The 19,876-nt window shown below is 39.7% G+C and overlaps 1 protein-coding gene across 6 annotated transcripts in view; it reads left to right on the top strand.

The window, feature by feature from the left end:
• LOC117272081 (band 4.1-like protein 3) overlaps window positions 1-19,876 on the top strand; it is a 69,419-nt gene that overhangs the window by 18,090 nt on the left and 31,453 nt on the right. For 5 of the 6 annotated variants that reach the window (XM_033650822.2, XM_033650820.2, XM_078173045.1 and 2 more), the window contains exons 2-3: window positions 6,052-6,227; window positions 11,968-12,111. In XM_033650822.2, the coding sequence (XP_033506713.2) occupies window positions 6,063-6,227; window positions 11,968-12,111 (309 nt within the window). In that variant the 5' untranslated portion in view covers window positions 6,052-6,062. The remainder of the gene's footprint in view (window positions 1-6,051; window positions 6,228-11,967; window positions 12,112-19,876) is intronic. The other variant, XM_078173046.1, reaches the window with a different exon arrangement.

The raw sequence follows: 19,876 nt of genomic DNA, 5'->3' as shown, positions 1-19,876 counted from the left end.
GGGGAATGTTCTGGCTCAACCCACCGAGGCAGAGAACAGATCTCAGTTGTTTATATTTCCTGATTGTTAAGGGCAGGAATGAACTGTGCGAAGCTGTTAAATGTTACTGTGAGAAGCATTTTGTTGCATGAGCCAAAATCAACTTGTGGTCAAAAATTTTCTCATTATCTTGTAGCTTGTTAGCTGCGCCAATTACTTGTTAATGTTTCTCACTGAAAAGGAGTCTCACTAGAGTGTCAGACTTACAATTAGTTCTTCATGTTGCTTGTGACACCAGGGTCAGGTGTATTAAACTCTGTAGATTCATGACTAAAACTGTGTGTACATATTCTCTTAGTCAGATTTATAAAGTTGTGCGAACACCTGATTCTGCCTAACGTTCACACCCACTGTTTGCCATAACTGGATGTAGAAATGCCAGTAAACATCCATTTGTGAATCGATACTTGTGCCCCTCCACCACTCATTAGACTTGTCAATGAGAAATACGGTAAAGAAAGATCCGTTTCACCTACTGTGACACATCTGTAAGGTTCTCCAACAGTGCCAGAGCAGCTGTATTTAAGCACAGTTGTGGCGGTTTGTAGTGTCCGCACCGATAATATATCACATTCCTGCAAACCATCATTGCTGTAAAATTTTGATCACAGTGATTATTAAACTTAAGAAGGATGATCAGTGATTCATTAAGATGGTTGATGTTGAAACTTGACTCTATAAAGTGCTTCACATGATAACATTAAATGACTATTCACAGTGAAATGAAAGTAGAGATATCTCTGCTAAAACCGTGTGTGCGCCTGGTCTGAAGAACGTTTGAGGTGTGCACATTCTCACCACATATTCTTCCTTTGTGAATACCTGTGTATTTGTGGGAAAAAGCATGCTGTTTATTCAGACAGTGTTTATGCCTCTTGCCCCAGTTTAGGTGCTCTGAATCAGGTAAAGACGTTTTGGCCGGTGCCCTGCTGTTGGCACCTCTTCTGCTGCCCAGTCCAAGTCAATTTTAGCTCTACCTAGTCGTTCTTGTTTTACTCTTTAAATTAATTGAAAGGCTGCAATTAGAGATTATTTTCAGTATTGATTAATCTAGTGGTTATTGTCTTGATTAATCAAGTAGTCTTTCACCTGTTTTTGTCATAAAACAGTGAGAACGTCCATCACAGTTTCCTTAAGTCCACGGTGATGTCTTGTTTTGATTGACCATCAGTTGAAGAGAGATTAAATGTACTACATTGTAAGGCGAGAAAGGAGTAAATCCTAACTTGGAGTTTCTGGAACCATTAAAATTAATCAGTTTTTTAATTGAAAAATACGATTTTTTGATTATCTAAACTGTTGCTGATTAATTGATTCATAAACTAATCATTGCAGCTCTATCGAATGTATCATATTATACAAAAAGTGTCCTCTCAAAACTAATAGCTTCTGTTATTGTGACAGTACAACTTCTCAGTAGTAGTTGGCATTAACAGTGGCACTCAGAACATGCCGAGCTGAATCTAGTGCTGCATCTATTATAGTCACTGCAGTCAGAAATATTTACGGAGGGCCTCAGATCTAATGTAAATACTAAACAACAACAAATATTGGAGCTGGACATGGTTTGTCTCCGATAGAACGTCCCATTCATGATAAGACCTATCAATAATTGTGTTTGTCGTTATGAAGTCAGGACGGTTAAAAGCACTTTGGGGATCTGTTACCCCACAGCAGAGGTACCTCAGTTGAGTGGCCAGACCAGCTACATGGTATCCCATTACAGTAGCTGGGTTTGTAAGTGTGTGTGACAGCTGTCAGCCCTACAGCCATGTAGAAGGGTCACATCATATACTGCATGCCCACTCGGGATGGGCCTTGACGTGTCAAAAAACGCCAGCCATTCCCCTCCATGTAACCTCCATAAGCCCCCGGGGGGTTATGGGTGTGGGGGCAGGGGTGACAGGGATGGGCCCAGCTGTGGCGTACTCCGGCTAATGGCACTCAGCACAGATGGCAGTCCCTCATCCTCCCATGAGTGTGTGTGTGTGTGTTCAGGCCACTTTCCAACAGCATGCATTACAATCACAAATGGAGCTTTTAAAATGGGAGTTTGCATGCACGGGGCATTTAGTGTCAGTGATCAATTATGTAATGTAGCTACATACTGATAAACCTCCGCTGAGCTTTTAGCTCGGACATGAATATCCACTGCAGTGGGTTGTCTCATCAGTCTGTCTGAATGTGATTCTGATTAAATTGGTTTGTTTTGCGGTGGACTGCAGGTTTGATTAACTGTGGGTTACTTTGATTTATATCGGAAAAAAAGAAATGGGCGCGGAGCAGAATGATGTCATTGTTCTTCTGAAGAATATTTGTTTCTGGAGGAAGACAAGTAGATGGATGGTTTTCCCTGCTTGTCCCTCCTTAGAAGTCACATCGATAAGTGTCTCTCTCCATCAGGTGATGGTGGAGGGAAAGGCAGTGTTTAATGTGGTTTAGTGGGAGATCAATTTGACGACATGTTTGTAGTGTTTTGCATTTTCTGTAGGCCAGCGTTGAGTTCCTCGGCATTCTCTTGTCTTTATTTGCTGTCACTGTTCATGCCAAGTGCCCATTTCCTCTTTTTATCAATTCCTTGGATTTTCTGTTGCAAGAAACAAATGCATGACTTTGTGTTAGGGATGGGCCACATTAGCTGGTTCCATTTTGGAGCTGGTTCCTGGTCGACAAAATACCCCTATTAGCTAACGAATCTCTTCTTAAACCTTTGTTCTCTTCTCACTCTTTTTATTAGCAAAGAGCAGTGGGAAATGTACAGATATCAGTGTTTTGTTTTTAGGTTAAAGGAACAGGTTGTGAACATCAATTAGGCTCCCACTAAAACTGTCGTCTGCGTTCTCAGCCAACAAAAGATGATTAGACATCTTTGAGTTGTCATTATTTTAGCCTTTAGTTACGTGCAAATATTGAAAGGTAAATCCTAGAAAGGATTTGAAATTATTCGGATTTGATAAGTCTTCCTGTGTGTCTGTGAGGATTGTCCTGGTAAAACTTATCAACAAGGTTCCTATGCTGAATGGAAAAGTATGGAATTTGATTTTAGTCAGTCGGGGGGCCAATAATATAATATTATATATTAAATATTTTAAGGGAAAATAATACAAGCATTTGGGCAGAGATGCTGACAGTGAAACATCGTCCAACTTTCTGCATAGAGGTGTGGACTGAACAGCCACAGTTTTCAGAGGGCTGACTCTTGAGCTTGGGTGTCAAATATGGTCTGAAAATTCTAACAAGTCTGGAAATTTGCATCTGGAGGAGCATGGAATTTTGTAGGAACACAGAAACAAACACTAGCTCTCACTGACAGCACATGTAAATGCTTTCCTGACCTGAGAGGTTGAATCTCTGTCACGTAAGATTATTCTGCAGTGGAGCCGCAAAGCCTGTTTATTAATTTGAAAGTGTGACGGATGATTGTATTTGAAAGACTTTGTCTTCAGCTGAATCTTATAGTCAATATGATAAGGCTATATTGGTGCAACCATCAGCTGCTCCTGTATACCAGCAGTAATCCAGGGCACTAAATGAGTTGTGAATACAGCTTTCTGAATGCATAATGTATGTGCCAGTCCATGGTGAGGGCCACACACAAGGCTACTGTGTGAGCTGTTGTGTGGCCCTGTGAAGAGTGCCTGTCACCAGTGACTGAATGTATTCTTCCTCCATTTCTATGGTGCTAAGATGTTCCTTTCCTCCCCTCCTAACATAGTTCCTGTTTCATACGGGGGTTAAGGGAAGCAAAGGTTAGCTGTGCAGCCATCATCTGTCAGCTGATCACTGAGCCGCTCCTCAACTCTGCCACACATGACACAACAAAGTAGCAGAGAGGTTTTGAAAGGACTCTGATTGAGTTTGCCTTATTGGTCTTTTAGCGGTCGTCATTCTCACTTGGAAAACATAATCTTTTTAAAGCCATTGGATCTTATGACTTCATCACTTCATTCACATTTCCACTACTTGAACCCATAATCAGGATTTGGTAATATTTATGGCCTTTTTTATAGCACCTGTAGTTCTTGACGTCAGGCATTAGAAAGACTTTCATCAGCATGTTGCGTTCAGTAACCCTTGATCCTCCTGACTTCTATGAAAGCATTGGCAGAAATACAGAAATTACATATCGTTTCCAAGTCCAACATCATTCTGATCCATTTAAACACCAACAACTCTCTGCTATGAGGTGGTTTTTGTTACTTGGCAAAGCTTAATTTGGCTTTATATTGTAATCCGATTTTAAGTGATTCCATAGGGATTCAAGCCACTGCTCATTAGCGAAGTTGAATTACCCTTTGGCCTTCAAAAACAAAATTCCCGACTTAAGAACTGTATCATTCTTACACCAAATTACATTGAATCAAGATGTTATTCTTGTTTGTGGAGTCTCACGCTAACACTCAAGACTCATGACACTTTAATCTGAGAACACAGTCCTTTCACTTCAGCTCAAAGTGTTTTGAAGCAATGCATCTGTCACAGAGTGTAAGGTGAACAAAACAACACGGAGGCATGATGAGGGCACGGACTCCAGCTGTTAATAAATCCAGCTATGTGCCTGCCAGTGCTGTTCACAGCAGGACACGTGAAGTAAGGCATGTGGGCCAAATTTAGTCCTCGAAAAAGTTCTCAAGAATATTTGAAGTTTTCTGACTGAGGTGGGTTTCGTATTACAAATTGTAAAATATCTGACCCCCCAGAAGTGAATTCTTCTCTGTGGTATTTTCAAAAATAATCAGTATGAAGTGGTTTTCTTTTTTGTGTTCCTTTTGTCTTTTTAGAGCCATAGCCCTCCATTGTAGTTGTCGCAGTTTTAATTCAGCATGTCAACAGCTTTGAGGATCACCTCAGCCCACAGTGTTGCTCTGTTGATCCAGAGGCTGCTGTGCTGTCCCCGGCTGCAAGTCAGAGATCCTCCCCTGAATCCTCCCAGCCCGGAGTAAACACAGCCCTATAAATAGAGCTCAGGGAGAAGCAAGCCAACATCAGAATGACAGGCATCCATACTACAAACCCCAGACTCCCTGCAGCCCAGAGTGCTGTCCTGTACACACGCCCTCCAAAACCCACATCCCAATGTCAAAACCCTGTGGCTGCGGTTAGCAAGCACAGGGGCCCCCAGTGCGATCTGTCCTATCTGTCATCTCTGTTTGGCAAAACTGGCCATTAGATGTTTCCTCTCGTTACCCAGTTTTAGGCCCTTGGGACAGCATCTGTCGCTGGTCTGCTGCTATTCACAGAGGGAGAAGGTCATACTATGAAAGTTGTGTCGTGGTGCAGTTCAAATACTTTGGATGGTTGTGTGTAAATACTCTCTAGAGAAACTGCGGAGGGGCGTGAAAGAAATTGTGCAACACTGAGGCAAATGCCATTCTTATTATTTTTATGTAGAACTTCTCTTTTGTTACTTTAATTGAATTATTTAATCTGTTAGTCCAACAGAAAAATAATGTATTTTAATAATGGTTTAGGTAATTTTTAAAAATAAAAATGCTGAATATTCTCTGGTTGCCGATTGTCTAGTGTGAGCATTTGTTGCTTATCTTTGTTTTATATCATCGCTAACTGAATATCCTTTGGCGTTTGGACAAAATAAGACGTAATCTTGCAATCAGGGAAAATTGTTCATGTTTTACTCAGGCCAAACGATTAATAGAGAAAATTGATAATGAGAATGTTCCTGAGTTGCAGCCCTTGGTGAGAGGTTTTGAGCCAATTTACGTGAAAAGACATGCAATATATTTTAGAAATTGTCGATGTCAGGGCACCAGCAGTTTATCTGCTTTCCATTATCAGCTGCTGACACTCCTGAGGCTGTTGAGAATGGGACTTGAGTGCACCTAAGCCACTCACATTAATTTCAGTTTTTATTCCGCTATCAAACAATACCCACATCTCTGCATTTGCATCAGAGAGGAGCTTATCGTTATACAGCGACAGTAGATCAATTCATAACAAGTCAGCTGACTCATCCAGTTTTTCCCCTTTACCCTCCTCTTTTCCCCACTCCAGCATGATTTACCATGACAACTGAATCAGGCGCAGACTCGGAGGCCAAGCAGCCGCAGGAGAACAAGGAGACAGAGAAGGGGAAAGCTAAAGCAGCAGCCGAACCCGCCTCGCCTCAGAACCAGCCGGAGCAGCTTCCCGCCGCCGCTGGACACAGCACCCCGGCCAGGAGAGAACAGGTCAGCCTCTCCATAACCACAGTTAACCCTTCATTTCTGTGTGAGCTGGCTCTCCAAAGGAGGATCCACTCAGTTGTCACTGACAGCTTGAATGTAGTGAGACTCATTCACATTTTAACATTCTTTTCCATAATTCACCATTCTTTAAAAAAATAACACTTCATTAATTTAATTGAGGTTGTTTTTATAGTGTAAACACATACATACCCCCTTAGACTAGCCTTCAATTTGAGAAAAACATTCACGCCATTCATCCCACTCCTGAATGAATTGTGTCTTTGTGTGAAAAATGGAAATGAACAAAATAAATGACGACATGACCCCAGTGTTCTCAATGGCATTTATGGCCCCACGTCAGATGCATCTGTTGACAAGTAAACTTGTCTCTCAGTCTGCACTCTGTGCTTTAATTTTGGAAATGTGGTGAAACACAGATTGAAAAATTCCACAACAAAGTGTGGGGGTTTTTATTCCCAGAATTACATCAGCTGATGTGCTGATGAAAACACAACTTCACACAGCTGTGGGAAGAATGAGTAAATACAGCTCCCGAAGTAAAACCTCATGGCTTTTAGTGGTTCATGGTTTGAGAGCTCAGGTTCAGGGCAGTGAAATGAAGACAGATTCCTGCGGCTGCGACTGTTACAGAAAGTGTTTTGATAATCGATTAATCATTGAAATAATTAATCAAGAAAAAAGCAAAATATTTGCTTGTTCCAGCTTCTCAAAAAATATGAAGATTTACTTTTTATGTTAGTTTTATGTCATTACAAACGGAATATCTTTGGGTTTTCGAGTGGTCAGACAAAAAGTTATTTGAACTTATTCTTGAACTTGGGATGAGCCTTTTTTCCTATTTTCCAACATTTTTTAGAGTAAACAATTGTAACAATAACTAAAACATGAATAGATAATGATAATAACCAGGGGGAGATTTAGGTGTTGGCAAGGTAGCAGAAGTGGAGTACAGTTTACTGTGGTGCATCCACACATACTGGCCACATTGTTATAATGTAGAGCTGGTTGAAAATCAGTGTCCCTTTAAGGCGTTTCCTATTACTGTAAGTGGACAAATACCAGTATCCCTTCAAATGTAGTTTTTCAGACTAAACACTTAAGTAACATAAGTAACAGATTAATAGATAATGTTAATAATCATCAGTTGCAGTCTTACAGATAACTAAATGTCAGTAAAGTTCGGTTGTTGTGGGAAAGCCTGATATGGTTGACTCCATTTTAAAAAACCATAATATCCAAATCTATTTAGTTGGCTCACCTTATGTGATAGATAAATAAATTGCTTGTTTTTCTTGGAATATAGTTGATCTTAAAATTCCCACTGCTTTGGCACATAAATGACTGCTATTTGCTATTTGATGAGTCTTTGCTGTTATTTTTAATGAAGCAAAAACCATGATCCACCTGCAGGCTTGTGGACTGGATAGGTCTTGTAATATTCTTGTGTAGAAGTAGTGAAAAACCTCCAGCTCAGTGTCTTTTAAAAGCATTGGTCTCTATGATGAAGAGTGTAGCCTGCAGATTGTGCATTTCATGTCTGAGACATCCCACCTAGCCACTGATGTTATCTGAACACTAAGTGCTTGGCCCGAACAACCTCCTGAGCTCACTATCTAATCACTTTACAGATTGAATTTCAGTGCTGCAGGAGGAATGTCTGAGACTTGAAGTAGATTCCTGCTTATTCCCTTACTCACTAGTTGAAAGACAGTGTAACTACCTGTACAAACAGATTTGGTCTTCAGCATGTGGCAGAGGACCAAATCGTTGGCGGTATGAATTACATGCAGTAGCTTAAAGCCACACCACCACTGGTCTGTCCGTGGATTTAACCTAGAGAGCAGAACATAACAAACAAAACAGGTTGTAGGATGTTTGACTGATGTTCGGTATGTGAAGATTCTCAGACCTCATTGGAGTGGAGTTGTCCTCTCTTATTATTTTTACATGTATGTGAGATTTTAGGCAGGAAGCTGGTGGCCTTATCTGAAAATTTCCGCAAGTTAAACACTGGATTAAGTTTAAACTTTTAGATTCCTGTCATTTACAAGCAGCCAATATTTAAGAGTCAAAAGGTTAGAAGTCACCACAGTAGGGCTGTCAACAAATATTCTAAATTCGAATTTAAATTTGAATTTGAAAAAAAAACGGACCTTCGAATGTGAAAATTGATATTCGATTGTGGAGAGAAAAAAAAAAAACCACCACCGCAGCTGTCCTCTTTGCGAGTAGGCGTTGGCATCAGACGCGCATTTCTCCAGCCTGGTCGACAAGCGGTTCTGCTCCCAGCTGTTGTCTCCGTCACTCGGCTTGAAACATTCGCTTGCGGCTCGTGCAGAAAATAGACCAGACGGCGAAACGATCGCTGCAGGGCGCGAGCTGGTCACGGTCTGGTGCTTCGAGGCTATTCGCAGCGCTTCCGCAGGCGGTGTGGCCACGGGTCAGAGAGGGGGGGCGAGCGAGAGGTCCGCGGTCGTTTATAACGTAATGTCATAGATAATTGTTTTATGTGTTTTAATGTGTAGGTATGTAAATGTTTTCAAAGACGTTTATGTTGAAATAAAAATACCTACAAGTAGTTACGTTTCCTTGTATTAATACATATACATGTATGTTTCCTTGTATTAGTTTGCACTCTTGTGGACATAATGCGGAAAAAAAAAATATTCGAATGGTTCAAACCTATGAGTTATTTTTAGAAGGACTATTCGAACGTCATTTTTGAGCAATTTTGACAGCCCTACACCACAGTTAGATGTGGAGGGGCAGACATAAATTTGTTTTTTAAAAAATGTTTTGCCTTTTACAATCTGTCACGTGTTTGAACATTTAAATGCAATTTGTGCACGCTCAGGCTCACAGTCCCACTGACCCGGCACTGTGGCTTTTATCATGATGTGGAAAAATTGAAGTATGGAAATGTTCGATGTGTTTGATGAGGAGGAGAAATAGAGCATAAGTTGACATGTGAGTCATAATGGGCTGTAATGAGAGAGCAGCAGATGCAGGGCGAGCTGATGGAAAGATTCATAATGTTCTGGGCAATGTCGCAAAAAATTCTAACAACATTTTAATGAAAAAAAAAAAGTTTGTTAGCAGAGCTGCTCATGCATGACTTGGGCTGGCCGACATGATGGTACATACCCTAGGGATTATTTAAATGTGCAAACATGAGAGATTTTGCCCGACTGTGTGTACTGGGGGAACTGTCTGATTGAATAAACATTACTATGTAGTTGTTTCATTTACCATCACCTTTCAGTTTAGTCTCCAGAGAATGTGCGACATCAAGATGTATGTTGGAATATGAAAGTTGATATTGGCTGCTCTTATGCATGACTATGGAGTTGTAACAAGAGAGATGACATTTCACCTTTAATCACATTTGTTATGTTTGGTTCACAAAAACAAAAGCATGACTCAGGCTGTGGTCGGACTGCAGACAATTCAGATGTGTTTCCTAAACCACAAGACAGACTGTCCACACTGTTATTTGCAAGTAATCAGATTGGATGTGTGCATCTGGACATGCTATCAACCTATCTGCATGAGTTGCTGTGGCAACAACGTAGGCATGAGTAACTCTGAAGCAATGCTGTTGACGTGGTTTTCAAACGGGGAAGCATGAGAAGTGGAGGTTCATCATTTTGCCCTATGATCAATTTATTTTGCCATCTGTCCATGGACTGTTGCCCTCTGCTAGTAGCAGCATGTATCTGCTCAGCACTTCCGGCACTCTCAATTTGACGCCACCATCTTGTGTCGTGTTCAAAGACATTTTGAAATATGATTTGAGCAGCCAGACCTCCTGGAATAAGACACATCAGCAGAAATCCAATTGGAATCAACTTTCAAACCATCTCTAAATGTGGTTTGAATCTGATTTGCAAAAACTGAATGGCTTCTGTTTTTTATTTTTTTTGTTTTTTTGCTATCCAGACCTCCTAAAATCAATCTGGTTATTGCATAAAAGCGATTTGGGCTCTTGGGCTGACAGTCTGAACAAGACCTACAGCCATACTGCGCTTGGGCAGGCAAATTTGTGAATCCTAAAATAGCTAGGGAATGACTCGCCCTGTGCTCCCCATGATTTGCTTTTACTCGTTGCTTTTGTTGGTTGGATTGGTTAGGCAAGAGGAGTGGGATTGGATTAGTATTAAGGTAAGAATGTAAGGGTCGGCCAATGAGAGACGGAGTAAGGCAGGCCATTCCCTCGCTATCCTAGGATTGGCAAAATCGCCTTGGGAACAGTGGTGCTTTGAGCTTAATGCTAAAATTCTCAAAATGACAATGTGACTGTTTAGCACATATTATGTTCACTATATTTGCCATTAGTATAGCGTGTTAGCATGCTAACATTTGCTACTCAGCACTAAACACAAAGTAGCACTGAGGCTGATGGGAGTGACATTAGTTTTGCAGGTTTTTGATCATGTAGAAGACAAAAATAAAATAGAAATGTTGACCCAATGATGGGGCCAGGTGACAAGTCAGATTATCAAAGTTATAACAACTCATCTGCATGAATATTTGTAGAAAATGTCACGGCAATCCCTGCAGTATTTGTTGAGATATTTCAGTCAGCATCAAAGAGGTAGACCAGCTACCATCCCCCTCCTTAGAGCTGTGTTCTAAAAGTATGATTTACTTCCTTACATCACTTAAGGGGTTTCCTATTAAGTGGATCCATACAGGTAGCCCTTCAAATGTATCTACAGCCCTCATCGTGTCACACACAGGATGATGGATGATGCTCTGCCATTATCGGAGCTGTGTGAATTGGCAGGAACAAGGCTGAGAGGAATCACAGCACTCTGACACAACACTGTCAATGTCTCAGTGTGAGACACATGCTCACCCTGAGATATTTCACTGGTCCAGCAGGGTGCACGTATGAATGAAGTGGCCTCGGTTTCACAGTTTTACTACTGTGATTCTTTTTTTTTATCTGTCACAAATCACCTGTAAATGACTGAAATACACCCAGCGTTATATTTGATGATTTCAGTTAAGCCAAACCTTAATGATTCTGTCACTTTAAAGACATGCTTTCTAAAGGTGACTTTAATTTTCTTGTGTGGTTAAGCATTACAGCTGAATGGGTCCACAGGGAGAGCTGGGCTAGTGAGCTACATTAGACAGGTACAGTGTGATGGATATAACCTGAAGAACAAGATAAGAAATTTTCAATCTAAAAATGAAAAAGGCCATTAAATCCACTTGGTGTGTGTGTGTGTAAGAAAGAAAAATGTCTCAGAGCCAAAGGCATCTTTTCCAACTAAAGTCAGTCAGGAAGGGCTTTATTTTCAGTGAAGTGGAAAATTGGATTTTCTCTGTTTAAGACAAAACGGCAGTACACCTCTAGCTCTTCTCAGTGGGACTCGATTACGTTCACTCAGGGTCCCATCCAGGCTCTCTATTTAGGTTCTGGACGTGTGACAGAATCAGTGGGTTTTTCAAAGACAACTACATTAAGTAACTGACGTTTAGGGCAGCCACAGGCAGTTAGGTAAGAAAATGGTCAGCAGTTTTTCATTTCTGGTCTGTGAACACTTTCAACCTGAACTCAGCGTGGTATTCATACAGTGAATAAACACAGAGACGTCTCACTGCTTTACTGTGTTCAACAAAGAAAAGTCCACTGCAAGAAACTTGAAAACTGAAATTAAACATTTAAAATCAAAGAAAATGCTGTTAAATGAGTGTGTTTTCTCCCTCTCAGGAGCCGCAGGAGGAGGACCAGGTATCCCACAGGTCATCCACCAGTCGTCTGTCCAGGTCTCCTTTGAGAGGAGTGAAGAAGGTGAAGATCATGCAGTGTAAAGTCACCCTGCTGGACGGCTCTGACTTCACACTCAATGTGGAGGTGAGAGGAAGCAGTCAACTTTTTGTTAGAGGGTAATAAATGCTTACAGGTAAATATAAGAAAAGCAGCAGTAGTTAAAACTGATATAAAAGTGCTTTTCACTTTTATATAGCAGTTTGAAATTAAGCTGCTGCTGTTGTATCCCTGGCCTTTTGAGTTGCCTTGCAGCAGTTCAGCAGCACTAAAGATATTTGCATCAGTCTGTAATGACTGTAATTACACCAAGACTGAAATGTCCAATGGTGTTTTAACCAAATTATTGTAATAAATAAGTATTCTGATATATATTTACTGATTCTAATTGCTTAATGGCACAATGTAGCACCTTCATTTATACATATTTTAAAGTGCTTTATTTACTGGCGAATGTGACTCAGGAGACATAGCAGGTCCATTTAACAGGGACCAAAATGAACAGTATATTTTATTTGTATACTGCTTCTTTAGACCCAAAGTGCCTGATACAAAATTTAAACACAAGAAACAACAAGAATTTTAACAAGTGTTGTTGAAAGCATGTTAAAAAGGGTGTAAGGAGACTGGGTGCATCTCTAAGCTCTTTAGGCAGAGCGCTCCAGAGTCTGGGGCACTGCTGCAGAACACTCTGTCACTCATAGTTTTCAGGTTGGAGTGGGATTGATGGAGAATGGGTATGGCTGCTAGAGTGCAGTGGAGGGGAAAGTGTTTAGGTCTGCATGAGGTCACAGTTATAATGTAGGACGGGCGACTAGCTGAAGCAAAATTTACACTCTAAATTTCAGGTTAAAACCGTTTTTTAGTAGTTTTTTCTTATGAACTCCAGACAACTTTCGGAGAATCAGGCACAGGCATTTTCCGAAGTTGCCCTTTCTTCATACATGTTGTGCACAACAGGAAATTGCCTGTGTCAGATGTGTTCTCACCTACTGGAAATACTCCATTTGGTTTAGGTGAGCAATGGCAGGAGGCAAGACATGACACAAAAAGTATGATGCAGAAATCAGAACATTTGTTTACGTAGCCAGTTTGTAATTTGGTCATGAACAACCAAGTCTCTTGCCGTTCCTTGAATGTGTTTGACAGTTTCGGCATCTGTCCTTAAGAACAGAGCCTCCTGAATCTCATCATCTCTCTCTCCATTTTGTTGGTGTCTTCGTCTTTGGGTCAATCAGACATTGCATGGACCCTGTACTAGGGAGCCTTATTCTGAAGTCTGAAGGCATATTTATTTATTCATTATGCTGTGTGTATGCAAAGCAAAACCACGAGCATCCTTCTTTTCAAAAAGAGTGGAACAGGGTTCATGGAAAAGTTATTTTCATTTGGATAAACAAACAACACGTGGCATCTTTTAAGCCTGGACTTCAAACCATTAAAATTGGGGTTGACAGACAATAGAAACTTTGACTATTGCATTAATATGTCAAAACAAAAGTGTGTCCCACAAAGACTTTGTCATCAGGAGCTGAAAAGCTAACGCTGTTCGCCTCCTGCTGCACCCTTGATTTCTCTGTGTATCAGCTTTATGATACTCGGCCTGTTGTATTAAAATAGAATTTAATGGATTTAATGGATTTCACTGCACATTTGCATTGTGTCACATTGCTTTGTGGGATTCGTTTTCCCTCCAAAGCTTCTCTATGTAGCCTTAGAGGAAAAAAAATAATTCATATAACGTTCTTAAATGTTTAGTTCTTACTTCAAAGCTCATCCTCTATCCAGAAATAAACCCTGCGAGGAAAGGAGAGCCAACAATCAGTGGAAAAACATGTGTCTTTGTGTTGTAAATGTGAAGCTCGCAACACTGCAAACCCCAGCAGCGAGGCTTTTATCATAATGTGGAAAAATTAAATATGGAAATGGGATGTATTGTGAAGAGAAGAAATGGGGCATGAGTTGGTTGTTAATCGTAATGCTTTAGAATGAGGTGCTGGGTGGATTCATTATTTTCTGCACTGGCCATAGTTAGCAAAAATGAAATGTTTTAAATTTAATTCACCATGATAGTTATATCATTAGAGAGTGGAAGCTATTTTAACAATCCATCTCATAAGGTTTTGGTTCATTTCACTGCATGTTTCTATTAGGGGTGTATATCACTATCCAGCCAACGTGTGTGTGTGTGTGTGTGTGTGTGTGTGTGTGTGTGTGTGTGTGTGTGTGTGTGTGTGTGTGTGTGGCCCATGTGGGTAGTAAATGGGCTAAAAAATGGGCCCTATATGGGATTGTCCATGGGTTCCATAATGGCCCAGTTGCCCACATAGTTGGGTTTAATCAAGTGGGCCCCATTTATGCCAGGGCTATCTGGGTACAAAGTGGGTATGGGCACAAAATGGGCATCTTATCTGGGGCCCACTTGGGTAAACCCATCCATTTGGGCAATTGGCATAGGGCCAATGTGGAACCTGTGAACAATACGGGCCAAATTTTCTGTCCATTTACGACCCATATGGGCCCTACATACACATGTTGACTGGGTAGTTTCATCACAATACAATAATTACATCGATTCTTTGGACAAAGATTTAATATTCTCCAGTATTACAAAGTCTGCTATGATACGATTTGCTTCAGTTAAATTCAGGACTTTACGATAGATATGAGACAATATCGGTTACAGGAGAAACTGCCACCCCTTTCTGTTTTTGCTGTTGGCCATAAAAGATACAAACAACATGTAAATGTAAATAATTGTAACTGGTTATTTACATTCTGTGGAATTTGCATTTTCTCCCGTGTCAATGTGGGCTTCCTCGCACAGTCCAAAGACATGCAGGTTAGGTTCGGTTAATTGGTGACTCTGAATTGCCTGTAGGTGTGAATGTGAGCGTGAATGGTTGCCCATTTCTATATGATAGTCTGACGACCTGTCCATGGTGTACCCTGTCTTTCGCCCAATATGAGCTGAGATAGACAGGGTAAGCAGTTACGGAAAATGAATGAATGAATGTAAGGACTTCAGGGCTTTCTCACAGAAAGAAGAAATCTAGAAGAAATCTCTTCATTTTAAACCAAACCATGATTTTTTTTCCTAAAACTTCAGGGTTATCTGGCTGAAAGCCCTGGAGGCAAACTTCTCCCAACAGCCATAAAACATGGATTAACAACAACATAATTTGATAAATATAAAATATGTCCAAATAATAACTGTTGGGGTTCATAGACAGAACAGTTTCTTTTTTTCACTTGTCACCAGTAATTACCTTAAGCACTTTTACATTGCATAAATTAGCATAGCAACTAGCGGACTTTTTATAGCTTAACAGATTACATGTATTATTTCTAGTTTTTCGTACTAACCCATGGTTAAAGTCACTGAATATCCCGACAGAACAGCATGATTGAATTTCAGCCTGCATGCACCATTTTTCAACCTAACATTGTTGAAACAGAGCAGCTAATGTTGTTGTAGTGAGATGTTACTGGAGTGAGATACCCAGCCAGGAAGGCACGTCATGTTTTCTGAGTAATTTATCTCATAACGGCATTGTTTACATAGGCATGTGTTCTTTCTGTTGACACGTACTTTCTTCAAAATCCCAAATATTTCCACACTGCACTATTTATTCCCGAGTGAATAACATTATCCCCATCATCTTTTTCTTGGCCCCTTGCCATTATCTGCCTGGTGCTTTTTGATGCTGACACAGAATTTCAAAAATAAATGCAAATCCTAAAGATGGTGATATAGATTCATGTTTTCAGTTTACATCAAGGATATTGGATTGTTGATCATTGAAACGATACATCAATCAAGCTAGATTGATTATTACACCTGTAGTTTGTATTGTGTCAAATTGCTTTGTAAAGCTTGTTATTCCCCAGAGCAGCACTGAATCTCCATGAGTGGCACAATTACTCTCATTATCTATAGTTGTCTCAAGTCTCCAGTGTTCAGAAATTACCCCGCTCATTCAAGTAGAGCCCGTCAAGGAAAAAGTATATTTGTTGTAAATGTGTCTGCGCTCCTCGACATAATGGCTTCTTTCTGCCTTCAAACAGTCATTCTTTCTTTGAGAGCATTATGAATTCAGGAGCAAATTTGAATAGTGAACTTATTTGACATTTCACTCTTACATATTTCCCCCTTAACAACAGAAAGTTGAGCCTTTTTCTCAAAGTTCTAAGACTTTCAACATTATACATTCCCGAAACGTGTGCAGGCTGAACGGAGAGTACCAGACCCTCCTCTTTAAATCTCCTTTGAGCAGATTCCTCCTCACCAGGGGTTTGGATAGAGGGATTAGCTGGCTGCTTTTGTGATGGCGGTGAGGTGAGGGGTTCAGACCATGAAATGGGAGCATTTGTTGGAGGGAATCAGTGTCATTGACTCTGTGTTTTGGCATGATTACTTGATGTCCCACTGAGGCAGAGGAAAGGTCCTTAAGGACCTTAAGGGATCTGGAAATGAGGGTCAGTCTGGACTTCTTGCCTTTAAGCTGGACACACGTAATTTAGATGCATTTGCTCTGGGAGAAGTGAAATAGTTTGACATTTAAAATAAATAAAAAAAATATAATATGCTTGGAGACAAAACAAAAAAAGAAAAATTCAAATTACTTGATTAAAACCTGCATTCACTCCAAAATTAACTGACAGGTATTTTAAAAAGACACTTTATGTATTTAGTACTGTATTTCCATACAGTTGGGGGACTTCTGAGAGACTTGTAAATAAATGCAGCAAAGGATTTTAGCCACTAAGCTCCAGAAACTCTGGATCTTGCATTTCCCATTTTGCACTTTTCTTATTTATTTAACAACAAAATCTGAGTTAACAGTGTTCTCTCAGGCCTGTGTTATCAACTATGATAGATTAAAAAACTCAAAAATGCTTGTTTTTCATTGATGAGTCAGTTCTTCAATTATCTAAGTGAAAATACTTTAAATTATTCTGAACAGAAAGTCAATAATTGGCCCTTTGTGTGTGTCTAATTATTTCAGTTTCAAGGAGCACATACTCCTCAGAAAAGAAGATGATGATGTATCCTGCAGACATCGAGCGCAAACTCCATTAAATTACACACTTCCTAATTATCATTAATCTACTGGGACTCCCTTGAAAGCGACATGATACTTCTCGAGGGGTTTATCCTTATATAGTACATTTCATTAATTTGCCTAATCTCTGGTGATGTACTCTTACAAATACACACTGAAGCAATATAAACATCACTGTTAACAGTGTGTATGTGTGTCTAATAACAAGTGTGGAGTGTTGAATCACCACGTCCCATCTGTTTACTGTCCTGTAATCTCTCCCAGTCTCCCAGTCCCAGTACGAGCCAGCCTTGGATTAGAGTGCATTAGAGGGGATGTGAGCAGAGGGAGCAAGTAGAGAAATAAAGGTTGAACCGTAGAGAAACCTGAGATGTCTGAAATTGGGCAATTTCTGACATGTTGTATATTAAATGGTTAATGGAAAAATACTAAATGAGAGTGGTCATGTGCACATCCACAAAACTTTAGTGGGAAAGGTGCTCAATACAAAAAAAAATCTATATAACTATAGTTTAAAAATAATCTGCACACTGAAATCACACAACTCGTTGGCTTTATTTATATGTTTCAAATAACTACTTATTTTAATTTTATTTTTATTTCGCTATCCTGACACATATAACACTTATTCTTCTTACTTTTTGGGGTTTTTGATTTTTACTCTTCATTCAGGCTTGGCAACTATATTTTTATCTTGGTCCAACTTTCCATTGATTTAAATTTTTCTTGAATAGCATACACAATGGATGTCAGAGGTGAGATCTGACGGAGCTGACATCTTATGGAATTGACAGTCAGTGAGGAACCATTTTATTTCTCAAAATTGCTAAGAAGTCTCTTAATGCTGATCAAAATGCATATTTTTTTTTAACCATAATTCTTATTAAGTTCAATTTAGAGGGGCTACAGAGTTGAAATGTTATGGTTGAGACACAACCAATAGCAATATTATTTAATGAATTTATCAAAAAAAATAAAAAGCATATAAGTCCTTGGGCAGCATTCCTACCTATTTGGAAAACAGGAAGTGAGACAGGAGACTTAAAGATATTGCAAACCCGTTTTACATTATGATTAAATTATGTTTTGGTAGAAATCTGACAGACTTGATAAAAATCTGGGACACATCTTTAAAGGGTCAACATTTTAACAAAAAATATATTGTAAAATGATTATAGCAGTACATTTTTAGATCAATATAGTCAGTACATACTGTTAGTTTTATATTTTGAAGGCTTCTGACACATTTTTTAATTGTTTGAAGTTGTTGAAGTTTGAAGTTTATTCTTGTCTGGGACGTAGCTGTTTTCTGGCACAGGGCAAGCTATAAAGCTAAAAAACTGAAGTAGGGGAAAAATATTTTATAAATCATATTTGTTTCATGCATATAAATCCTTCAAAAATAAAGTTTCAATCCAGAAACGCAGTTAGCATGTTGATAAGTTATAATTTTAAGGGTTTTTTGGTAGGACATGTGTCCATGTTCTCAAGACAGGGCGATAAATGTGATTAGGTGGTTATGATGTTACTGGTAATGTTGCTATATATATCCCTCATTTCCAGCCCTTGGTAGTTGGATGAAATGTTGCTAATAAAATTAAAGGGAGCTGTAATTTCAGTATGTGGACGCTCTTCAGATTGTAATTTAATAGAAAAAATTACAGAAAGAAGTGAATAAATGCAGGCCTGCTAAGGAAACGTGAGCAAGCATTTACCTTTACACGATCTGAACAGCAGTGTGTTCTGCTTTTTCCCACATGGTCGTGACAGAATCAGGCACCCTCTCACCTAAAGCTCAATAATACAAAATCAAGCTGTGCCAGTTTAATGCAGTGGTGAGGCAGCAGGCATGAGTCACACCTGGCTGACAATGGTAGTCGGACAATACTCGCAATCACAGTAACAATGTCTTTTCAGATATATTTTATATGAGGGTCACACTAACGCCCCGACTGAAAAGGTTTCTTTAAAAGAATCTTTACTATAATCAAAAGCAAGAAAAAGATGCCTAATTAGCTGCATGCTCACCAAAGTAGTTGTCATAGCAACCAATAGGGCACAATTGTGACCAGTGGTGAAAAAAGAAAAAAAAAAAAACAGTTGTATGAAAATGTCCTAACAGCGACGGTAAAACACAGCAGACATAAGATAGGTCAGCTTATGGTGTTTGACACAGTGATACAATTGAGGTCAGAGGATCTTTGGATAATTGCCAGGGAGTTCTCCTCCTCCTCCTCCTCCTCCTCTCGGTCCCATCTGAAACCGCTCCAGAATGTCAGGATTTGACATTTTTATCCCCCTGACCTTGTAGTTTTCCAGCTCAACTCAGTTTCAATTTCCTGTGGGAAAAATGTGTGCACTAATCGTTTCCTATCATTTTCTGTAGCACAGAACTGCAGAGCCTCCTCCACCTCACTTCAGAGGGTGTTATGTCTCAGTGGAGGGGGATAAAAGTCCCACATCGCACTGTGTTGTTATATATCACAGGCATATTTTTTAAAGTCCCTCTAGTTTAGATGCACGTCGTCATCTTACCTCTTCAGTACATGACAGTGTCCTTGGATTAAAGCTGCAACAACTAGTCTATTCTGTTTTATTAGTGGAAAGACAGCAAATAAATCTGCAGTTATTAAATCATAAAACTTAAATTTCTCTGGGTGCAGCCTCTCCAGTGTGAAGATTTACTGGTTTTCTCTGTTTATATAATCATAACCTGAATATATTTTGGTTTCTGGACTGTTGGTCAAACAAAACAAGACGTCAAAGGAAGTCAGCAAGGACTGGGA

This window comes from Epinephelus lanceolatus, chromosome 12, assembly GCF_041903045.1.
Source record: "Epinephelus lanceolatus isolate andai-2023 chromosome 12, ASM4190304v1, whole genome shotgun sequence".
In the NCBI taxonomy this organism is placed as follows: Eukaryota; Metazoa; Chordata; class Actinopteri; order Perciformes; family Serranidae; genus Epinephelus; species Epinephelus lanceolatus.
Note: the sequence above shows the minus strand (reverse complement) of the source record. Positions and strands in the feature narration are given on the sequence as shown.